The sequence below is a fragment of the Lampetra planeri genome, chromosome 20 (assembly GCF_965212315.1).
Source record: "Lampetra planeri chromosome 20, kcLamPlan1.2.h2, whole genome shotgun sequence".
NCBI classification, from domain to species: domain Eukaryota; kingdom Metazoa; phylum Chordata; class Hyperoartia; order Petromyzontiformes; family Petromyzontidae; genus Lampetra; species Lampetra planeri.
In genome coordinates, this window is record NC_136126.1 from 1384256 (window position 1) to 1409309 (window position 25054).

A 25054-nucleotide genomic window follows, 5' to 3' on the forward strand; every position below is an offset into this window, starting at 1 on the left:
CTACCAAACTCTGCAGCCATAGCTGGCTGCATGAGTCACTCCACGGTGAGCGTAGAGGGACGGAGAATGGAAGTTGGGCACAACGCGATCTCGCTGCGCTGCCCACGGCACGAGCGCCAGGGTGGCCACGACGTCTGCACGCTTTGCCGTGCCAGGTTGGGGAAGTCGTCTAAGAGGATTTTCTTGAAAACTGCACTCCGAGCGCCCCCCCCCCTCCCCCAAAATCTCTCCTTGCACAGTCACCGATCCTCTCTGTTCGCGTGCAGATTAATACCCGTGCACGCTGCACGCGCCTGATGATTGGTGAACACGCTTGTGCGACACCCGGACCACGTGAGCTCCGTCTGAATATGATTCGGAGCGCCCTGTGTCACGTGGGTAGTGCAGACACCCCCGTATAGCCTTCACGGACTGTTGGGGCAAGTGCTGTTCGCGAGCGCCTATTAAGGCCGACACGGCACACGAGGTGGGGGGGGAGGTGGTGTGGCTGGCGCGGAGCGTGCCCGCACGCACACACGCGGCGTCTCCGCGTTGACTTGACACGGCAAAGTGGCCAATCGACTTTGGTCCACCTCATTATTCTTGCGAGAAGGATTTGAATGAAATGTAACACGGGGCGTTTAATGGCTGTGTGTGTCTGTGACTGCACAGTGGGACCTGGGGGTGGGGGTGGGGGTCCGTGTCTGCTGCGAGTCCCACGCGATCGTCTAATCCGCGTTTATTTTTGTTTGGCTAAATTTAAATAGACGTGACGTCACGCGTTCATAATTAAAATGTTGAAAAAAATTGTGAACGCGTTTCTTTTTGTTTTGCCTTTGACTGCACAGCAGAAACCACGGGACACAACGAGCGGACCCGTTCGCTCGCAGCGCTCGTGCCAGGCTGGGTGCACTTGGAGGCCACGTTGAAGCGTCGACGTGCTCGCCCTGGCAGCGGGGTGCCCGGGAGTGATGGGGCGGTCGCCGTCTCGACTCGCCGTGTTTTATCAGCCCGACGCTCTTTTGCTCGTTGTTGTGAGCGTCGTAGCTTCCTCCCCCACCACTTGCGTTGTTGTGTGTTGTTTTTGTTGCGTGTGACCACCACAAACATATTCTGTACGTCATACGTGCAAACATGCACACAGGGGACACACCACGCGTGTCCAAATCGCAAGGCGCCGCTGTTACGAGAGGCGGGGCGATCGTACGAGAAACAATGAAATGACAAAAGACGACAACACAAAACCAATGTTCAAATGTAATGATTATTGTGATGTCGATGTCGCGTACAAAGAGTGTGTGTAGCCGTGTGTACAACGTGGGGTGAAAGGGGGGGGGGTGCGTGTGACGTGTGTCCATTGCACACTTGCGGTCTCGTGAAAATAAACAGCAGCGGTGCGAATAAAACTTCACGTTGTGCGCGCTACTACTGCGTGTCTCCTCGTGGGTCATGATCACTCCACCGCTGGATGAGCCGTGCGTTTAAGAGTATTTGGCTGCTGCCATCGATTCCCAGGTGATGGGCTCTCATTTGTGATGTCCAGGCCGCTCCTGAAAACGAGCTGACTGCATCTCTCGCTTGGCCTCACCTGATCAAATAAAAACAAACTCTTCCAGGATGAAGGATCCCCTCCCCCCGCTGCCAAGCCGCCGTGCGTTGCAATGATCCATCCAGGGGCTAGAAGGCACCTCAGGTGCAGTTCTCTCTCCTTGGGCCGCCACGCGGCCGTGCAGGATCGAGCGCTGCGTTTTAGATTTCCAGATCCCAGGCGATCGTCGCACGGCGGCTCACCACCTTCGGTCGCGCGAGATGTGCATCTCTCTCACGCACGCGTGCACAACAACTTTGCTGGAGGAGTTTCCACGATTCCCGGGTAATGTTCTAGACACGCCGATGGATTTTTGTTGCAATCGCGGTTCAACAAACTCCACGTGGGCGGGGGAGCGGTGGCGCAGTGCTTAGCATACCGACTGCGCCGTGAGTCCTCAGTGCGTTCGCACGGCTAACATCAGTCGCCAGTGATATCCGGACCGGTCTTGGGCCTCCTCCTCCTCCTCGGTCGACTGCCACCAACCCGCTCCTACTAACAACCCACGCTCACCGGCGTGGTGAAGTATGGTCACACGAGATCAGATTTACTTGAGGACGGTTTGGTGATAGACTCGGTAAAGAAGCGCCCATTGACTCACACCCTCGACCCTCCACCCCCTCCCTGCCTCCCCCATCACCTCCCCCCTCCTCCACCCGTCCCACGATCACCATCACGACCCCCTTCCCTGCCTCCCTGGGCACCATCGCCGCCCCTGGCTGCCGTGGTTGCGTGTTGGGTGACGAAGGAACGCAATTTCACGGCACTCGATCTGAGATCGGTTTAACTCAAGTGCCCCCTCTCTCTCTGTGCCTCCGTGCAACGCGCTGCTGCCACGGCTGTGTGGTTCGGTGTCTCTCTGTGTGGTTCTCTATCTGTCTGTGTCTGTCTCTGTGTGGTTCTCTGTCTGTCTGTGTCTGTCTCTGTGTCTCTCTGTGTGGTGCTGTGGCTCTGTGTGTGGTTCTGTGTCTGTCTCTGGGTGGTTCTCTCTGTTCCTGTCTGTATCTCTGCATCTCTTTGTGTATCTCGCTGTCTGTCTGTGTTTGTCTGCGTGTCTATCTGTCCGTCTGTGTGTGTGTCTATCTGTGTGCATATCACTGCCTGGGTATCTTTATCTTAGTTTCTCTGTCTGTGTTTATATCTGTGTATCAGTGTCTTTCTGTTTGTCCCCGTGTCTCTCTACCGTTGCGATATCTCTCTGCGTGTCTGTGTGTCTGTATCTGTGTCTTTATACGTGTCTCCTTCATCCTTCTATACCCTCCCTCTCCTTCACTCTGCCATCGCATTCTTTCATTCTCCTCCATCTCATTCCTTCACTTTCCTCCCCATCTCATTCCTTCACTCTTTTCTCCCATCATTCATTCACGACCCCCTTCTGATATTCCACGCTCCCTTCCCTCCAAACATCTCTCCACTCTCCCTCGCCCTCACTTCCCTCCAGTTTCTCATTCATTCTCCCTCCCACAATATCCTCCCTCACTTCCTCACCCTCACCTCTCGGAATTTCACTCTCACCCTGCACCCTCTCGCGCTTCTGCACTTTACTCTCTCCCCCCCCCACTCGATCTCCCTCCTGCAGCCTCGCCTCTCCTGCACCCTCCAAGCTCCCCTCATCCCTCTACCTTTCTCTTCTCTCCACTCACTCTCCAGCCCCCCCCCCCACCGTCCTCTCTCCTCTACTCTCTCCCCACTCTCCTCTCTATCAGCCCCTTTCTCTCCACTTCCTCCCCCCACTGTCATCTCTTCTGTACTCTCTCCCCACTCTCCTCTCTATCAGCCCCTCTCTCTCTCTCGCCGACAGTCATCTCTCTCGCTCTCTCTTTCTTCCCCTCTCTCCTCTGTCCGTGTAAAACACTCGGAAGAGTTCCGGCACTCATCGATCGCTCCGCGCCTCTCTCCCCATGCCGCCGCCTCCTCCTCCCCCTCTGTCGCTACCGCTCCCCTCTCTGCCGTTACTGCCGCCGCTGTTGTTGCTGCTGCTTGCACTTGTTCTGGGGGGCTCCCGGGCCGGGCTGTACGAGACTGGGGGGCCCGTGGTGGAACTCGGCGCCGAGGGGATTCGTCTCGCCATCGTCAACTCCACGAGCGCCTGGGCGGTCCACTTCTACACAGAGTGGTGCGGCCACTGCGCAGACTTCGCTCCCGTCTGGACGGCGCTGGCCAAAGACATCACAGGTCCGTCCGTCTGTCTGTCTGGCTGTCTGTCTATCTCTCTGTCTGTCCGTCCGTCTGTTTGCGTGTGTGTGTAACGTGCGGGTCACGATAGATAGTGGCGCCGTGGATGGCAAGGACGACGTTATCTCCCTCGCCCTGCACTCAGGAGAGCGTGGGTTCAATCCCGGGCGCTGACGATGGCTGCTGTGTTAGGAGTTCGCGTTGAGTGGTGGTGGTGAGGGGGAGCGACGCAGGCTGCGGCATGGATACCGTGCAGAAGAAAAGGTGACAGGGTACAACCCTCGAGGCTGCCTCGTGTGTGACTGCGCTTCAGCCTCCCACACTCGGTCGATCGACATCGATCCACGTGATGAGGCTGCCGGGGGGGGGGTGGCATGGGGGGGGGGGGTTACAACAACGCACGTGTGGTTCTGTGTTGTGGCTCTGTGTTGTGGTTCTGTGTTGTGGCTCTCTGTGTGTGGCTCTCTGTGTGTCTCTGCGTGTGGCTGTGTGTGGCTCTCTGTGTGTGTCTCTGCGTGTGGCTCTGTGTGTGGCTCTGTGTGTGGCTCTGTGTGTGTGGCTCTGTGCGTGTGGCTGTGTGTGGCTCTCTGTGTGTGTCTCTGCGTGTGGCTCTGTGTGTGGCTCTCTGTGTGTGGCTCTGTGTTGTGGCTCTGTGTGTCTCTGCGTGTGGCTCTGTGTTGTGGCTCTATGTGTTGTGGCTCTGTTGTAATTAAAATCATTCCTCGACTTTCAAAAAGCGAACTCAGCAGCTGCCGCCGTTTTAAGTTTCACCCAATGATGGAATTCTTTATTCTGGGGGGGGGAGGGGAGATTGGAACTCGGCCAAGAACCGCCTCGACAGAGGAGCCTTGTGCCTTAGCAAGTTGACTGCCACTTTCCAAGAACGGAGCGAGTTGGTGCTCCCCTGTCAAGCCACAGGCGCGGGAGTGGACGCCAAAGCGCGTCTCGTGCTGAAGTGGGAAGACGAGACAAGTGGGGCCGGGGCAGGACACGGCTAGAAGGGGCGACGGTGACGACGATGATTACCACGGTGATGATGATGATGACCACGGTGACGATGACCACGGTGATGATGATGATGGCCACGGTGATGATGATGATGATGACGACGACGATGATAGTTTGTGGTCGAGAGTAGCCGCGGAGTGGCAGCATAAGGAGGGGAAAACTGAGAGGACGTGGGCCGCACTTTTGGGGGCAACGACGTATGTATGTTGTTTGTATGTTGTTTGTATGTTGTATGTTGTTTGTATGAATGTTTGTATTTTGTATGTATGTTGTTTGTATGTATGCTGTATGTATAATGTATGCATGTCGTATGTACTGGGTACGTATGTTGTATATATGGTGTCTATTGTATGTATTATGTATGTACTATGTTGTACTTCTTTCGCACCGTACGTAACCAACCGCGGAGTTCTGTCAACAAACTTGCCAATTAGCTGCTACTTCAGCACACAACTAATTGCCACCTTTTGATTTGAAGCGTTCGTGACTGCAGGAATCCATACTCTTTGGTTCTTTCGGTAAAGTCACGTGGGTATAAAATAAAATAACAATAAATCACGACGCGTCACCTGATGATGGACGCTTGTGTTGCGCCCGAAACGTCGTGATTTATTTTATATTTTACTTTCTACCTACGTGTCTTTACCGAAAGAACTAAAAGAGTATGTCACCTTTTCTTTACGTGACAAACCCTCGGCTGGCTATGTCGGGTGGTGGCGGGCCGAACGACACGTTCACAATGCACGCGATCTCTGTGGGGGGGGGGGTGGGGGGCACGCAGCTGGAGGAGAGAGCGGAGAGGCTGAGACGCCGTGGGGTCGTCGGTGTTTGGTCGCCCCGGGGAGGAGGGGGAGGGAGGGGGGGGAGGGGGAGGGAGGGGGGGGAGGAGGAGGGAGGGGGGGGAGGGGGAGGGAGGGGGGGGAGGAGGAGGGAGGGGGGGAGGGAGGGGATGGAGGACATCTCAGGGGCTCGGCCGCTCCCCTCCCGCGTCTCGTTTGGGGGAGCCGAGACCCCCACGTCGCCCCCCCAACCCCCCCCCCCCCCCCCCGAGGGTGAAGGCCTCCGACGTGGAGCCCTGGTGTGCGCGCATGGGGGTGCGTGTGTGTGTCAGTCGGTGTGTGTGTGTGTCAGTCAGTTGTGTGTGTGTCAGTCGGAGTGTGTGTCAGTCGGAGTGTGTGTGTGTCAGTCGGTGTGTGTGTGTCAGTCGGTGTGTTATGTCTGTCGGAGTGTGTGTGTGCGTCAGTCGGGGTGTGTGTGTGTCAGTCGGGGTGTGTGTAAGTCGGGGTGTGTGTGTCAGTCGCAGTGTGTGTGTCAGTCGGTGTGTGTATCAGTCGGGGTGTGTGTGTCAGTCGGAGTGTGTGTGTCAATCGGAGTGTGTGTGTGTCAGTCGGAGTGTGTGTGTGTCAGTCGGTGTGTGTGTCAGTCGGGGTGTATGTGTGTGTCAGTCGGGGTGTGTGTCAGTCGGGGTGTGTGTGTCAGTCGGAGTGTGTGTGTCAGTCGGGGTGTGTGTGTGTGAGTCGGCGTGTGTGCGTCAGTCGGAGTGTGTGTGTGTCAGTCGGTGTGTGTGTGTCAGTCGGGGTGTGTGTCAGTCGGAGTGTGTGTGTAAGTCGGAGTGTGGGTGTGTGTCAGTCGGAGTGTTTGTCAGTAAGGTGCTCGCTAACAGCACTTGCCCCAACAGTCTGTTCAGCCTATACGGGGGGCATCTTTGTCTTTCGTGTGTGTCAAGGAATGTGCGTGCGTGTGTCAGGTATGTGTGTGTGTATGTAAATCTGTGTGTCGATGTCTGCATGTGTCGATATCTGTGTGTGTGTGTTTTAAGGTCCTGAGTATTTCCTTTGTCCTTAACCACCACCATGTGTGTCAAGATGCGTGTGTGTCTGTGTGTATGTGTCACTGTGTGTGTGTGTCTGTGTGTGTATGTGTCACTGTGTGTCTGTGTGTATGTGTCACTGTGTGTGTGTGTGTCTGTGTGTATGTGTATGTGTCACTGTGTGTGTGTGTCTGTGTGTGTAAGTGTCACTGTGTGTGTGTCTGTGTGTATGTGTATGTGTCACTATGTGTGTGTCTGTGTGTGTATGTGTCACTGCGCTACAAACCCGGTGACCTGAGTTCGATTCCTGCTCACGGACAACACTAGCGACGAATATCTGAACCCGTCATGGGCCTCCCCTAGATCGACTCAGCCTCAAATGAGTAGCCGGTGTGGTGTGTTAAAACATCGCCACTGGAGAGACAAAGGCGGTCGGGTGTGGTGCTGACCACCCACCCACTCGTGTGCCGTGCCGGCCTTCGTAGGTGCTCGCTAACAGCACTTGCGCGAACAGCCTATGAAGGCTACACGGGGGATCTTTGTTTATATGTGTGCGTGTCAATAATTGCCCGTGTCAATATCACGAGGGCGTGAAAGGGTTCACAAGTGGTCGAGTGCTGGGGTGCCTGGTCAGGGGGAGATGCGATTTGTCGTCATCATGATCATAATCATCATCACGATCATCACGATCATCATCAACAGTCGTTGTCATCATCATCGTCAGTAGCAGCAGCAGCCAAAGCACCATCAATCATCATCATCATCATAGATCGTCATCATCAGTAGCATCATCATCGTCAGTAGCTGCAGCAGCAGCAGCAGCCAAAGCACCATCAGTCATCATCATCATAGATCGTCATTATCATCATCGGAAATATCATCATCATCAGCAGCATCTATCAACCGTAGGTACGCTCGTGCCGACGTTCCAATCCCGAGTCGGGAGCCTCTCCATGTGCCGCCTGTCAACTCTCCCTCGGCTCTGCGTGGGGGTCCCTCCGGGTTCTCGGGATTCCCACTCCAAAAACAACCCCAGCGGGAACCTCCATGAACAAAGCTTCGTATCAGAGTGGCTTGCCTGGGTAAATAATGAACTTATATTATACATAAGATTAGGTTTTTCCCCTATTTTCTGGCAACAAAACTGAAACCTTTTTACGAGGAATCACGTCTGCATTAACCACAATACTTGTGGTCAGAATTCAAACAAAAAACATACTCCGAAAATATATGCATTGTCCTTGAAACTGATTGGTCCACACCAGAGACAGCTTTCATTTGAGCCTCGTCTCAAACGGTGTTCGACCACAGGACGCCAAAAGGCGTACAGCTTAATAATACATCTCACCATCAGTGGTGTTAGGTGAGTGATTGGTGAGTGGTGGGTGAGTGGTGGGTGAGTGGTGGGTGAGTGGTGGGTGAGTGGTTGGTGAGTGGTGGGTGAGTGGTTGGTAAGTGGTTGGTGAGTGGTTGGTTAGTGGTGGGTGAGTGGTTGGTGAGTGGTGGGTGAGTGGTTGGTGAGTGGTGGGTGAGTGGTGGGTGAGTGGTGGGTGAGTGATTGGTGAGTGGTGGGTGAGTGGTTGGTGAGTGGTGGGTGAGTGGTTGGTGAGTGGTGGGTGAGTGGTTGGTGAGTGGTGGGTGAGTGGTGGGTGAGTGGTTGGTGAGTGGTGGGTGAATGGTTGGTGAGTGGTGGGTGAGTGGTTGGTAAGTGGTTGGTGAGTGGTGGGTGAGTGGTGGGTGAGTGGTTGGTGAGTGGTTGGTGAGTGGTGGGTGAGTGGTTGGTGAGTGGTGGGTGAGTGGTGGGTGAGTGGTTGGTGAGTGGTGGGTGAGTGGTTGGTGAGTGGTGGGTGAGTCGTGGGTGAGTGGTTGGTGAGTGGTTGGTGATTGGTGGGTGAGTCGTGGGTGAGTGGTTGGTGAGTGGTTGGTGAGTGGTTGGTGAGTGGTGGTTGGGTGGTGAGCGAAATAATCTCCCTCGGCTGTACCGGAGTCTGAGTGACGTGGTGATTGAGATGGTGAGTAAGGTGGTGAGTGAGCGTGGTGAGTGATCGAGGTGGGTGCTCCAGGCTGCAGTCGGAGGCTGGGACAGACGCGCGCTTGAGTCGCTCATTGCGAGCCGTCGCTGCGCGCCAAGCGCCACATTCCACACTCACACCCCCAGGCAGGCGGGCGGCACGGGATCGATGGCGCGTGTCTCTATGTTGAACTTCTTTCGCCCCGTACGTAGCCAACCGTGCTGATCAGAGGTGCGAGGGAATGAGAACAAACTAAACACTAAGAATCAGTTATAAAGAAACGTGTTTGTCAATTTCGATGATGATGATTTAAAAGTGCACAGCTCCAAGTAGCTTCCTAATATCGGACGGCAGAGCGTTCCAGACGGCCGCAGAGACTCATCTGAAAGCGCGCGATGCGGAGACCGTACGAGGTAAAGGCGCAGCCCTGCAATTGCTTGCTCACGCGACTGCCGGCGGAATGGGATATCCATCCATCTATCTATGTGGGGAGCGGTGGTGTAGCGGTTAGCGTGCTGCACTACGAACTCGGCGACCCGAGTTTGATTCCCGCTCACGGCCAACACCGGTGACAATTATCTGATTCGCTTCTGGGCCTCCCCTAGGTCGAGTCAGCCTCAAATGAGTACCTGGTGCGGTGTGTAAACATCGCCACTGGGGAGACAAAGGCGGCCGGGCGTGGTGCTGGCTACCCACCCCCTCGTGTGCCGTGACGGCGGGGGAGGGAAGGAGGGGGAGGGAGGGAGGGGGAGGGAGAGTCTTCTTGAATTAACATTTTATGAATGAATGAAAAACGAGTTGCATATTCTGAGTCTCTTTAACCCACGCAATGGATGTCGCCACGCGTCGGAGTCGAGATCAGAGGGAGTCGAGTCACGGATTACTGCAACCAACGGGAACTTGGCAACCGGTTACCGGAAACGGTTAACGGTTCGGGTTACGTTCGGCGAGTGTTGATGAGGTTGAGCGCGCCGTCGTCACGGCCACTTGATGAGGCTTCTCCACGCTGCTCGGCGCGGGATGTCACTCGCGCTACTGATGTTAGCCGTGCCCGGGCTATCGAGCACGGGTCGTGTAAGGGTTCATGGGGCGGTGGAATGCGCTAACCGCTGCGCCACCGCTCCACCTCCCCCCGCCCCTACTCCAACCCATCATCTGATTTAGACGTCGTCAATTGATTTGGAAATGTTTATTGTTTCAAGTTCACGAGTTCGACAAGCCCGCATCATCACAACAAAGCCGCCACCACGCGACACATCCCATTGGCAGAGGGTTGTCACGTGAACAGAACGCGCCAATTCTCTACTGGAGCAGCACACCGCTGTGATGGAGGGTGACGTCACATCACGTGACTGGAGCAGCACACCGCTATGATGGAGAGTGACGTCACATCACGTGACTGGAGTAGCACACCGCTGTGTTAGGGAGTGACGTCACATCACGTGACTGGAGCAGCACACCGCTGTGATGGAGAGTGACGTCACATCACGTGACTGGAGCAGCACACCGCTGTGATGGAGAGTGACGTCACATCACGTGACTGGTGCTGCCCTGCAGTCCACGTGGTGAAGTATCGTCACCCCCCCCACCACCCATTATGGCGACGACATGGGAAGCCCTTCTTTCACTGTCAGTCTGTCACCGGTAGTGCTCGTCCTCTGGATGGACTGGTCCCGCCCATGGGAATGTGGAATGTCAAACGATTGGCTCAGGGCCGGCAACGGGAGAGCCGCACCGACGCCCGATTTGACCACCGGCTCGCCGACTTCACTACGTCGTCTCTGTTTATTTCACTGGCTGAGAGCCCAATGAGATTCATGAACTCAAAGGCGCACACAGGCGCACACAGGCGCGTCTTTGTATCTCCTCCGCATGCGATCCCCCAGTGACTCTGAGCTCCACCGAGTAACGGAGCGACGAAATGAGTTCAAGTGCGAGTTGCGGGAGTCGCGGGCAATTCGCGTGGTGAGCGTGGGGAAGGACCTTCACCCAGCAGTGGATAGAGCAGGCCTCGCGATGACGGTGGACGCGGTGGCGATGTTAACTCCCTCGCCTGGTGTGCAGGAGGTCGTGGGTTCGATCCCGATCCCGAGCCTGACGCCTGCTGCTGCTGTGTATTTAGAGTTTGCGTGTCTCTCTCCCCGTGGTCGCGTGGATTTTTCTCCGGGTCCTCCGGTTTTTTTAACCCCTCCACATTTAGAATCAACGTCACGCGTTTAGAGTATTTGGCTGCTATACATTGCCACGTGATAAACCACTTGCTTGAGCTATCACACGTGGCCAGATCGCTTGTGGCAAAGAGCTATGTAGCTCAGCTGGGCCTTACCTGGTAAAATAAAAAACAATTTAGTTTCGTTTGTCTGATGCTGCTGCTGCTGATGATCCAGGATGTGTGAGATGTGAGCGGCTGGTGCACTGCGGTCTCGTCGTAGGGACGTTGTGGGACAGAGGCGGCGAGGGCAAGGGCCTTCATCCAGCAGTGGGTAGAGCATGCTGCTGCTGTCGACTGCCTCGCTCGCTCTCTGTCTCTATGTCTCTCTGGTGGCTCGATGGAGTTGGGAATCTTAAGCGCGTGCACGCATTCCTGCAGGAGTCGCGACTGCAGTTGTTTTGGCAGCTGTGGATACAGACGAGGGGCAGGGGGAGAGAGGAGTGGAGGGAGGGGGCAGAGGGGGGCGAGGGATGAATCAATTGAATCGTGGGATGAATGGAGATGCGAGCAGGATGGAGGAAGGGATACGAGGATGCGAGGGAGGGAGGGAGGCATGGAGGGAGTGATGTGTGTAAGGATGGCGCGATTGTAGATAAGGAGGGAGACAGGGAGTAAGAGTTGAACGATTGACTGAATTGACTCGGGATTGAATTAAGGACGAGAGGGAGTGATGGATGTAAGGATGGGGGGTGGGGGAGTGAGAGAGAGGGAGGGAAAAGGAAATGAATGAACGGCCTCACGGGACGGAGGCAGTGTTGGAAATAAGCGAGGAGGGAGGGAGGGAGGCAGGGAGTGAGTGATGGATGTGTGACTGGACTCAAGGGAGTTATGGAGTAGGCGGTTGACAGGGGAGGGATGGAGGAAGGGAGGGAATGATGTAAGGAGGGAGGGATGAGGGAGGCAAGGAGGGAAGGAGGGTGAGAAGGTTTTCATTAATTAACTCCCCTCCCCACCACGCCCCCCCCCCCCACCATGTCCCATCTTACACCTCGCAGATTGGGGGGCCGCTGTGCGGATCGCCGCTTTCAACTGCGCAGGGACCCGAGGTCGCGCCTACAGAACGTGTCGCGACCTCGGGGTCAGGTCATGGCCACAGTACACGGTAAGGGGTCACGTGGGGACATGTCCAGAGACACGTGGTGACGCGTCCTGGGACACGTGGTGACGCGTCCTGAGGCACGTGGTGGGTGACGCGTCCTCCGCCCACCCCTACCCCTACTGACGAAACCCCCTCCTCTTCCACAACACCCATCACGTCCCCCACAAACCCAACTATTGTGTGTCCTTTCAGTGAAATTGGGCGGTTCCTCAACAGAGAGGGGGTGGGACCGAAACAGACATGGGCGGGGCCTAAACAGGAAGGGGCGGGGCTTACAACGAGAAGGGGTGTGGCCTAAACAGGAAGGAGTGGGACCTAAACAGGAAGGAGTGGGGCCTAAAGAGGAAACCCCAAACAAATGAGAGTGGATGAAGAAATCCAATTCTTCACAGAGAGGGGTTCACCTTTCGATTTAAAGCTTTCGTGACTGCAGGGATTCATCTTCTTGGTTCTTTCGCTAAAGTCACGTAGAATGGAAATAATAAAAATAAAACATAAGAAAATAATTCTCATGACGTTTCGGCCACAACGCAAGCAGCCGTCCTCAGGTGGAGAACAGGTCTGTCGAGAAGACAGAGTCTGAACTCTGAACTCTGTCTTCTCGACAGACCTGTTCTCCACCTGAGGACGGCTGCTTGCGTTGTGGCCGAAACGTCATGAGAATTATTTTCTTATGTTTCATTTTTATTATTTCCATTCTACGTGACTTTACCGAAAGAACCAAGAAGAGGGGTTCACCTGTGAACTTTCCTGTGGTGGGTTAAATAATTGATATAAGTGCACCAGGCAGAAACAGTTTTATACCGTAGATGCGACCACAGGCCACCTAGTTTCTGTATATTTTGTAATGAAGGCCTCACCAGTCATCAGCGTGCCTGACCCTCACCACCCAGGAGTTTATTTGCCACATCGCTGTCACAATGGTGACCGAGGTCACTCTTGCAAAAAGCCGCTCTCTCCTGGTCTCTTGAGTTCTCATTCGACTCCTTAAACTGTGCCTGAGACGAGAGCTCACTCCATCACCAATCCAACCACTCACGGAACCTCTCCCTGACGCAATCACTCACTCCGGCAAATGAGACTATATCCTTGTATCCCGAGGTCTCACCTGGTTAAACAAATTAAACTTCAAACTCGAGCTCACTCGGTCAATGAATCATCCGTACAGCCATTCAACCACTCGCTCATTTAACCACTTATTAATTTACTCATTCATCCATTCACTCATTCACTCATTCATTCACTAAGACTCTAATCCTCACCTCTTGAGGTCTCACCTGGTTCATCGAAATCAACTTGAAACGATACAAGAGGCTGGGGTTGACTTGGTTCAGCCTCCACCGAGTCACCTTGTTCATGTTTTTGTTTGTTGCGGTTGCCCCCGAGTCAAGAGCCACATGGCTCACAGGGTTATACATAATAAATAAATATATAAAAGGCAAAGTTGTGAATATGTGTGTCTGTTCAAAATGTTTAGCGCACTTCTCGACATGCAACAAAGTGGAAATTTGCCATGTGGGTACTTTTCAGACTGTACACCATGCAACAATTATAAAAATACACTTTTGATTTTTTTTTGGGGGGGGGGGAGCTCAATAATGCATATATTTTTTGCACGGCAAGTGAGCTGTGACGTCACATCTGTCATGTGACCCGCGCATGTGGAAGTGTAACGCATTGTAGTGGTAGTGATTAGCACTACGCTGCGCTACGAACCCGGAGACCCGAGTTCGATTCCCGCTCACGGCCACCACCGGTGACGATTATTTGAACCGGTCCTGGGCCTCTCCTAGGTCGACTCAGCCTCAAACGAGTAAGTGATGTGGTGTCAACATCGCCACTGGGGAGACAAATGCGGCCGGGCGTGGTGAATCCAAGTCCCGGACGAAGCCGGGTAGTTAAAGCTTAGCACCTAAACAATGAAACTGAAACCTGTCCCCCCCCGCGTCTCTCGCTCACAGTTCTACAAAGCGTTCAGTAACTCATCCCTGCACGGGGACTCCTACCCTGGTGAGCGAACACCGCTCACCACACCAGCACCACCGCATTCACGTGAACACCGCTCACCTGACCCCCACCACTCACCCGACACTACTCACCCATCCACAATCATAATGTTGCATGTATTGATGATGATGATGATGGTAATGATGATGATGTTGTTCATTCATGGTGAATGTGATCATTCTCGTGATCATGGTAATGATGATGATGATGCTTGTGTTGATGATGATGACGACGATGTTTGCGACCACGAAAATGACACTGATGACAGTTATGATGCACGTGAAGACGATGACAATTCTCGTGACGATGATGGAAATGACGATGCTTGCGTTACTGCTGCTGTTGACGATGCTGCTGCTGATACTGCTGATGATACTGCTGCTGCTGATACTGTTGATGGTACTGCTGCTGCTGCTGATGCTGTTGATGGTACTGCTGCTGATGCTGCTGATGGTGCTGCTGCTGCTGCTTGAGTAGAGTTGGAGGGCACGATGCAGGCCCTGAGGCGATGGGTCATCTCTCGTCTGCTGAGCCACGCGGCCGAAGAATGGCCTCCTGCTTGCCCTCCCCTCGAGCCAGCCAGGTAACAACCTCACCCTCACTCACCCACCCACACTCACTCTCACTCACCCTCACTCACACACACTCACCCACACACTCACTCACACTCACTCACTCACACTCACTCACCCTCACACACACTCACTCACACTCACACACACACTCACTCACTCACCCACACCCACCCACACTCACCCACACCCACTCACACACACTCACACTCACTCACCCTCACTCACCCACACTCACCCACACTCACCCACACTCACTCACACACACTCACTCACACTCACCCACACTCACCCACACTCACTCACACACACTCACTCACACACACTCACCCACACCCACACTCACTCACTCACACTCACCCACACTCACACACTCACCCTCACACACACTCACTCACACTCACACACACTCACCCACTGCGTGTGAACAACTCACTGTGTGAACAACTCACTGTGTGTGAACAACTCTCTGTGAGTGAACAACTTCATCAGTATTGGTTTCATACGAACTAAAACGAGCTCTGAGCCGGTTTCAGCACGCAGTGCCTCATCAGCAGTCTCAGGCGTGGGGTCGCCCTTAGAGAAGGGGTCGTGGCAGCTTCGCCGTTTGACCCAAATCTGACTTCACCACCAGCGTGAATGTCACCGCCAATTTAAACTGCGCCTGTTGCTGCTGTTGCTGCTGCTGCTACTGCTGCTGTTGCTACTGCTGCTGCAGCTGTTGTTACTGTTGCTGCTACTGTTGCTACTACTGCTGCTACTGCTGCTGCTGTTACTGCTGCTACTGCTACTGTTGCTACTACTACTGCTGCTACTGCTGCTGCTGCTACTGCTGCTGCTGTTGCTGCTGTTGTTGCTGCTGCTGCTGTTGATGCTGCTACTACTACTGCTGCTACTGCTGCTACTGCTGCTACTGCTGCTACTGCTGCTACTACTGTTGCTGTTGTTGCTGCTGCTGCTGTTGATGCTGCTCCTGCTACTACTGCTGCTGCAGCTGTTGCTGCTACTGTTGCTGCTGTTGCTGCTACTGCTGCTGTTGATGTTCCTGCTGCTGTGGCTGCTGCTACTACAGCTGTTATTATTGCTACGACTTCGGTATGCATGCTGAACTTCTTTCGCACCGTACGTACCTAACCGTTCTAATCGAATGTGCACTGACTACTGCTGCTGCTTTTGCTGTTGTTGCTGGAATGGCTCCTGACGGACCTGATCCACCCTAACTCATGCAGATTCCATAATAGCCCCCCCCTCCGTCTCCCTCAGCCCCCCACGGGAGCAATTGGGTGGGGAGAAGGGAAGTAAGAGGAGGGGGGGGGGGCAGGGGGTGGTAAGCCGCGTGGCACTTAATGACGAATGCCCAGTGACCCCCCGTGACCCCTCAACCCTCGCCGGACACCCTCGCCCAAGCCCCAGCAGCCCCCACAAAGTCGTTACCCCCCCCACCAACACCCCCCCCCCCCCCCACTCTCTCGCCCCCCCACCACCACCACCAGCCTCCACTCTGCCCATCTCTACCAAGTCTCCACTGCCCCCCACCTTCCCTTCCCCCCAATTACGCCCCCCCCCCACCACGGCCCCCCCCCCCACCACGCCCCCCACGCCCCCCCCCCACCACGGCTTAGCGTCACTGCGCCGTCTGTCCCTCCCTGATTAAGCGTCTCGTGGGCGGAATTAATGATGAGGTCAGAAGGAGGAGGGGGGGGGGGCCGTGGGGGAGGAGGAGGGAGGGTGCGTGTTTGTGTATGTCTGTGTGTGTGTGTCTGTGTGTGTGTCTGTGTGTGTCTGTGTATGTGTCTGTGTGTGTGAATCTGTGTGTGTGTGTCTGTGTGTTTATCAGCCTTGCATGAGTACCTGGTGCGAGTTGCTTAAACATCGCCACTAAGAGAGACAAAGGCGGCCGGGCGTGGTGCTGGCCACCCACCCCCTCGTGTACCGTTCCGGTCTTCATAGGTGCTCGCTAACATCACTTGCCCCTACAGTCTGTTAAGGCTATATGGGGGGGTCTTTGATCTTTGATGGTGAGTGAGAGTGTGATGGTCAGTGTGTGATGGTGAGTGAGTGATGGTGAGTGTGTGATGGTGAGTGATGGTGAGTGTGTGTGTGTCAATTGTATATACAAAACAAAGACAAAGATCCCCCTTACAGCCTTAACAGACTGTTGAGGCAAGTGCTCTTAGCGAGCACCTATGAAGGCCGGCACGGCACACGAGGGTGGCCAACACCTAGTGGCAATGTTTACAAATCGCACCAACTACTAATATTGAGGCTGAGTAGACCTAGGCGAGGCCCAGGACCGGCTCAGATAATTGTCACTGGTGTTGGTGGCCGTGAGCGGGAATCGAACTCGTGTCGCCAGGTTCGTCGTGTAGCGCGCTAACCACTACACCACCGCTCCCCACGCACGCACACACACGTTTGTGTGTGTGTGTGTGCGTGGGGTCTGGCTGTGCGTTAGTGGGAGGGTTAACCCCACATCGCATCTGTCACAAGCGTGGGTGGGGTGGTGGTGGTGGTGGTGGGTGAGGTGGGTGAGGGAGGGAGGCACGTGTGTGTGCGTGGGGGGGGGTAGACAGGAGGGGGTGGGGGTCCGGAGGGAGCATCGCGAAGGGGGGGGGGTGTAGCGGGGGGTCCCTGAGGCTTTTACCCCCCCCCCACCCCTCAACCTCCCAAAGCCCCCCGAGGGGGATGGCAGTCGGCGGGGAGGTTTGGCTATGATGGTGCGAGGGCCTGGTGGGGGGTGGTGGGCGTGCGTGTGTGTGTGCGTGTGTGCGTGTGTGTGCGCGTGTGTGTGTGCGTGGATGTGTTTGCGTGTGTGTGTGCGTGTGTGTTTGCGTGTGTGTGTGTGCGTGTTTGTGTGATTGTGTGTGCGCTTGTGTCTGACACCATCGGTCCCAAGAGCCCCACTGAGTCGCACGCCGCTCGTGACACGGCCCCCGCAGCGTTCTCGTCTCGCCGGGCGCATTGTTCACTCGCGCGCCCGCGTGCACCCCTCGAGAGCGAGACACAGAGAAAGCGACACAGAGAGAGAGACACACACAGAGACTTTTGACTTTTAAACAACTTTTATTGCCGCCAGCAGCAACAGCACTGGAGGCGATTCCGATACGAAATACACAAAGTCACCAGCAACACAAATAAACAGACACTATAAATCCACGCGCTGTGGCGCTAAATGCACCGCACACAACACAAGGAAAAGTCACGTGGTGGTGGTGGTGGTCATCGCGCACGCCACGGTGACGAGCGAGCGCTTCAGAAGGTGAACACGAGGGTGCCGTCCACGCTGGTACAGAGAGGGGCTTGTCCGGCTCCCCAGCGTTCGAGGAAGACGTGCACATCACCAACATGTGTTTGGTTTTATCAAATAATGCGGTTGAATCAGAAATGATTTTGTTGGTTTTAGTGACGAGGCTTTTGGTGGGGTCTCTTTTTATAGTGAATATATAGCAGTGTGGTATACAGTTGAGTGGGTAGAATAAAACATAGTGTAATATGACAATGTATAGTCAATAAGCATATTAGTTGCTGCGGCGCCATATTATTAACATTCCTTTCCTTCATTAATTCTAACCTTACTCCCTTCCTTTTATACTGCTAATCCTGCATAATGCATGTGTATAATTACTTTAAACCCCTCGCCAAACATCATACGCATTTCACAAGTATTACTGATCGCATATCTGCATTTCCCAAAAATATGCTAAATTCATCTTGATATGCAAATTATTTTGTGAAAGCGCTCTTCGCCCCTCCATCCCAGCATAAATAGTCGCTCCAAGCCTGGGGCGTGCCATTCAGACTCTGTCTACTTGACAGACCTGTTCTCCACCTGAAGACGGCTGCTTGCGTTGTGGCCGAAACGTCGTGAGAATTATTTTATTATGTTTTATTTTTATTATTTTTCTTCTACGTGACTTTACCGAAAGAACCAAGAAGATTATCATCGTCGTCATCATCATCGTCACCGTCATCATCGTCGCCGTCGTCGCATTGTCGAGAACAATGAGCAGGGGGCTTGGGCAGGACGCGCCGCTACAGAAGGGAGGGCGATGGCCGGCGGTCGAGACTCACGCCGGAGCTGCGGCTAACGGAGGGAACGCGCCCAAGAGGATGAACCACCACGGACACGGAGCCAACTCACCCGCTCGTGTGCAGGGGTGCCAGGGGTGGAGACAGCTTTCATAGGTCGTGGCTCTGATGTTCGTGCACCTCCCCCACCCCGCAGTCTGCAGGAGGTGATGTCATTCCCCCGTGAGGAGGAGCAGGGAGACACCCTGGCCCTCATCTTCGAGGAGGAGGAATCTTTCGTGGGTCGTGAGGTGAGTGAGGAGGTGGAGGATGATCAGGGGGAGTTGCTTGAGGATTTACAATCGGACAGTCCTTTCTCGATCCACTCCTGGATGGAAGTATTGTCGTGCGCTGTCATTCATGCTCTGTTGTTTGACCATACTTCACCACGCTGGTCATTGTGGGTTGGTTGTGGGGGGGGGAGGTGGTGGGGGGAAAGGGGGCGCCCTGGACCAGCTCAGATATCACCAACAATCTAAGCCGTGGCCAGGAATCAAACTCAGGAGGAGGAGGTGGGAGAGGAGGCGATGAAGCGAAATTATCGATTTGAATCGAGAGAATCGTTGGGTCGGCGTGAACGCGTACAGATGAGCGAATCTGTCACTTGGATTGATCCAGCTGCCCGTGCCCCCCCCCCCCGTGCCGTGCCCCCACGTGCCCCCCCACGCCGTGCCCCCCCCCCGTCACTTGACCTCCCAGTCGCTGCGGCAGAGACGCCGCCAGGCAACGAGTTCCCCCCGCCCGTCGACTTTTGCGCTGCGCGCTTGATGATGGACATCATTTAACTGCTCGACATTTCCACGCGGTTGATGATGAGCCGCACTTTGTTTGAGCTATGATTTGTGGAAAACCAAAGAGACTAATAGCTCAGTGAGCTTTAGTTGGTAAGAAAAATAAATCATAGTTTAGTTTTATTTTTTATATATTTTTTGGAAGCGATGTGTTTACCTTTCACGCCGCGCGCAGGGGATTCCGCAATAGTTGCGACCGGGACGTGAGTGTGACGTCACCTCTGACCCCCCCCCCGCACGCCAACACGCCCCCCCCCCGTGCCCCCCTCCAGGTGATTCTGGATCTGCTGGCGTACGAGCGACTGTCCGTGCGCCGAGTGCTGAGCTCCGAGTCGTCCCTCGTGAGGGCGTTCGCCGTCGATTCCTTCCCCACGTGCCTCCTCCTCCACCCCAACGGCACGCGCGCGCGTGTGCACGTGTACGTCACCCCCCCCACCCCTACACCCCCCACATCTACACCCCCCCACACAACCCCCACCCCTACACCCCCTCCCCTACACCCCCCACACCTACACCCCCCCACCCCTACACCCCCACCCCTACACCCCCCACCCCTACACCCCCACCCCTACACCCCCCACCCCTACACCCCCCACCCCTACACCCACCACCCCTACACCCCCTCCCCTACACCCTCCACCCCTACACCCCCACCCCTACACCCCCCACCCCTACACCCACCACCCCTACACCCCCACCCCTACACCCCCACCCCTACACCCCCACCCCTACACATCTACACCCACCACCCCTACACCCCCACCCCTACACCCCCTCCCCTACACCCCCCACACCTACACCCCCCCACCCCTACACCCCCACCCCTACACCCCCCACCCCTACACCCCCACCCCTACACCCCCCACCCCTACACCCACCACCCCTACACCCCCTCCCCTACACCCTCCACCCCTACACCCCCACCCCTACACCCCCCACCCCTACACCCACCACCCCTACACCCCCACCCCTACACCCCCACCCCTACACCCCCACCCCTACACATCTACACCCACCACCCCTACACCCCCACCCCTACACCCCCACCCCTACACCCCCCACCCACCTGGTCGCTCGACCTGGACGTGACCTCATCGCCCCGGGCGATACGGCTTACCTGGGTTATTTTGTCACGCTTAGAGTTTATATATAGAGTGTGTGTGTATATATAGTGTGTGTGTATATATAGTGTATATATAGAGTGTGTGTGTATATATATAGTGTGTGTATATATAGTGTATATATAGAGTGTGTATATAGTATATATATTCTTTGGTTCTTTCGGTAAAGTCACGTAGATAGAAAAATAATAATTAAAAAATAAAGTGAAAACAAATAAAATGTATAAAATAGAAAATAAAAAACTGAGTGAGTGTACTGGCAGTCTATAATGTAGACTGTAGCAATGCTTATTAAGCTGGGTGGGTGGACTGCCAGTGTATATATAGTGTATATATAGAGAGAGTGTATATATAGTATATATATATAGATTGTATAAATAACAAAATAAATAGCATACAAACACCGCGACCTCGCAACAAAAGTTCATCCCACGTCGTCGTGGCTCTGGCGTGGAGTTCTCGCTGCCTCCTCCTGCGCCGCGACCGACGGACGCAGCCGCGGACCAGAGTTCGATTCCCCACCAGAGCTACCATCGGTGGCGAGCGACAATCGGGCAGAGACCATCGGCACACGTAGACCTCAGCCGGAGAGCGTGAAGCTAAGAACACGGAAACTGTAACAACATGATGTATTTACACCAGGTGCGCCTTTTGGCGTCATCTGGGTCCAACACCATGTGAGACGAGGCTCTAAGAAAAGCTGTCTCGGGTGTGGACCAATCAACTCCAAGGACAGTGCATACATTGCCAGAGTTGTGTTTTTTGTTTGCATTCCGACCGCAGGTATTGTGGTCAATGCAAACATGACTCCTTGTAAAAAAGGTGACAGTTTTGTTGCCAGATAAAAGGGTAAAAAAACAATGAACATGATGGATCTTTACTTGACCGGATGAGGTCCACTGGAGCTGCTACGTCGCTCTTTAACAGAAGCGGCCTGGATATCACAAATGACAGCTCAACGAAGTGGCTCATCATCATCATCACCTTTGCAATTGATAGCAGCCGCCAACTACTCTAAACGCATCTTGTCGATTCTAAATGCAGAGGGAAAACCCCGGAGGGCCGGGTAGAAAACTCCACGCGACCACGGGGAGAGAGAGACACCACGACCTCCTGCACACCAGGCGAGGTAGTTAACATCTCAACAATAAAACCTCCCCCCCCGCCCCCATTTCTCCCGTGGTGCACCCCGCCGCTCGTCACAGGCGCATGGCGGTGCGATCGTTCTTCGCCTACGAACTGCGGCGCCTGCCGGGGGTGACGCGTGGAGAGTCGTCCACAGTCGCCCACGCGCCGGGCGACGCTGCCGAGACGCGGGCGCCCTGGAGGGAGTTCGACAGGTGCCCCCCCACCCCCCCCCCCCCACACACACGGAGCCGAGCCACCCACCCACACCACCTCCCCACCACCACCCACCACCCCCCACCACCACTCCCCACCCAACACCACCCCACCCCACCATGACCACCACCCACCACCACCCACCACCCTCACTACCCCACTCCACCACGACCACCACCCACCACCACCCTTACCACCACCACCCACCACCACCCCCCACCACCACTCATCACACCACCACCCACCACCACCCCCCCAACACTCCCACCACCCCCCCACCACCTCCACTACCCCACCACTACCCACCATCCACCACCACCCACCACCACCCACCACCACCCCCCACCACTACCACCACCACCCACCACCCTTACCACCACCACCCTTACCACCACCACCCTTACCACCACCACCCACCCCCCCCCACCACCACCACCACCCCACCACCACCACCCACCACCACCACCCCCCCCACCACCCCCCCCCACCACCCCCCCTACCACCCCCCCTCCCACCACCACCGACCACCACCTCCAAAGAGTGTGGCCCAATGGAGGGGGGGGGGGGTGCCCAAAGCTGTATGTTATATGTGTATGTATGTTGTTTGCGTATGTGAGTTGAACTTTTTTCGCACCGTACGTAGCCAACCGTGCAAATCGGAGGTGCGGGGGAAGGTCAACAACACTAAACACAACAACAACAACAGCAAGAAGCAGATCCCAATAAGTTAGTTTTCAATCGAGATGATTTAAACGCGCGTACAGCTCCATCGGCCTCCTCGTGTGTCGAGGCTTCCCACGCACCCCCCCCTCTCCCCCCCCTCTCCACTCTTCGATGTGTAAAGTGGCAGTGTCACGATTCGCCGATTCAATCCATCGCCCCCCACCCACTGCCCCGACTTTGAGACGAGAATCATCGCTCGCTCTTACAGGCCCGGCGTGCACCGTCCGCCACGCTGGCGTCGTCTCGAATGTGGTTTTTAGTTTTGCCGTCTCGCTCCCTCTGCGTCGCCCATTTGACGCGGCACCGCGCACCACTCCACCAGTGGCACCACGCGTCCCCGCCGCGTCGGTCATCTCCGTCTCGTTTGCGTCGTCGCCTTCAGCGGCGGCGGCACCACCTCCGATTAGCACGGTTGGCTGCGTACGGCGCGAAAGAAGCGCCTTGTCGTGGGCGAGCAGGTCCAGGGTGTACATGGCCGACCTGGAGGGAGGCCTGCACTTCGCGCTGCGCGTCGAGGTGGGCACGCGGCCCACGCTCTCCGGGGCCTCGCTCGCCGCACTCAAGAACTTCGTTCGGGTCCTCGTGAAGGTGACCCCCCCACGCCACCCACCATGCCCCCCACTACCCCCCCCCCCCAATCATGCACCCCACTTCCACCCGCCCATGCCCTCGCCATGCCCCACACCCCCCCCCCACCATACCCCGCCCCCACCCCCATGCCCCTCGATCCCCCAATGCCACCCCATGCCCCCCACCCCCCCCCAATGTCCCCCCATGCCCCCCCCCCATGCCCCGTCCCCCCAAGCATTGGTGCTACCCCCACACCCTCCCACGTGTCCCGTTCGCGTCACTCCCAGCACGTGGCGGTGGCTGCCTTGTTTTGCTGTTCTTGTTGTTGGTGTGGTTGTTGTTATTGGTGGTGTGGTTGTTGTTGTTGTTATTGCTGATGTTATAGTTATGGTTGGCATGGTTGTTGTTGGTGTGGTTGTTGTTGGCGTGGTTGTTGTTGGCGTGGTTGTTGTTAGTGTGGTTGTTGTTGTTGTTGTTCCATTTGGTTTGGCACTCCACGCACTCGGCCCGAGCCCCCGGGGTCACAATGTGAGCGTCTCTGGTGGGGGGGGGGGGGGTAAGCCCCCCCATCCCCCTGAGGGGCTGGACAGCGACTCGATTAGAGCCTTGGCCAGTGGGGAGCGGCGAGAGTGGAAGAGAGAGAGAGGGGGGGGGGGGAGAAACACAGAGGGCTGGGGAGAAGCAGCAGAGAGAAAGGAAGTGAGTGACCGAGTGAGAGCAACACAACAACAACAGAACTCTAGAAAGGTAAGCGGGTCAGAGAGAGAGATGCGGAGAGAGAGAGAGGGAGTGCGATAGCGACATTAAGAGTGAGCACGTGAGAGAGAGAATCACACAGAAGCAGCAGAGGAGAGACGGGTGTGGCTGGAGTTCCGCCATGCGCGGCTGACCCACGCCGTGCCGGCCTTCAAGGAGCAGTGGGCGATGGAGGAGGCCGTGTGCTCGGTGGCAGATGACGGGGAGCTCTGCATGCTGATATGAGCTACCCGACGGAGGCCGTCGGACTGCGAGAAGGGCTGCGTGCAGAACGAGAGAGAGCGAGAGAGTGAGCGAGAGAGTGAGCGAGAGAGAGCGAGAGAGTGAGCGAGAGGGGGGGTTACATAAAAAAAAATACGAAATGATGAACGAAGCAAAGTGCCGACTACACCGAGCATCTTCTTGTTTCCACTGATCGTAAAAAAAAGGAGAGACGGGAGAGCGAGTGAAAGAATCGAAGAGAGGGAATCGGAGAGAGAGAGCGAGATAGCGTACAACAGAGAGGAGGAATCTGGTTGTTGGGAGCGGGCAGAGTGGCAGCAGACGCAAAACGGCAGGGAGAGAGGGGGAGAGAGAGAGGGAGGGAGGGAGGTGCATTAACCAAGGCCTAAGATGACAAGGTTTAGTGATGGCTTTTAGGAAACGTCACATGGGAGATGCAGAAAAGCTCGCTCGCACTCTCGCTGGCTCATTGCGAGTCGCCTCTCCACCACCACCGCCGCCGCCGCCACCACCACCATCCCCTCCTTCCCCTCCTGCTTCCATTAGGCTTTTAATGTCCCTTAATTTAATCAGAGAGAGGGTTTCGGTGTAGCGAGGTGAAAGAGAGTTATCACAAGCCCCAGTAGGCCGAGGAGAGATGCATTCTAATAAGCCAAAGCTGTTTTCTTTGCTGTATAAAAAAAAAGGGAATTTTTTTTTTTGCTCCGACGGATTTATGCGACGCTGCGGGCAAATGGAATTCTGCGCGGCGCTCAAAACACTAATTCGGAATTAATATCGCGAGAGGGCCCGGGACGGCATTAGCCGGAGCACTGCAGAGCTTAGCCATTTCCACGTCTCCCCACCCTGCCCCCCCCTCTCTCTCCATACTGAGTTTGTGAATTAGTATAACAAAACACAAACCGCCACGATTGTTGATAATCTGATTCTTAGAGTCGTCGTTTCAAAGGTTGTAGTCTTTTCGCGGTCAGGGCCACGGTGAAAGAGTCTGCGTGGTGTC

General features: G+C 55.4%; 1 protein-coding gene across 1 annotated transcript in view; it reads left to right on the top strand.

Moving 5' to 3' along the window:
• Positions 1 to 3427: 3427 nt before the first annotated feature.
• The window catches only part of LOC144724195 (sulfhydryl oxidase 1-like), a 29894-nt gene continuing 8267 nt past the window's right edge, over positions 3428 to 25054 (top strand). The window contains exons 1-6 of the mRNA XM_078603111.1: positions 3428 to 3742; positions 11780 to 11867; positions 18688 to 18781; positions 19594 to 19694; positions 21648 to 21782; positions 22965 to 23094. Of these exons, the coding sequence (XP_078459237.1) occupies positions 3469 to 3742; positions 11780 to 11867; positions 18688 to 18781; positions 19594 to 19694; positions 21648 to 21782; positions 22965 to 23094 (822 nt within the window). The 5' untranslated portion in view covers positions 3428 to 3468. The remainder of the gene's footprint in view (positions 3743 to 11779; positions 11868 to 18687; positions 18782 to 19593; positions 19695 to 21647; positions 21783 to 22964; positions 23095 to 25054) is intronic.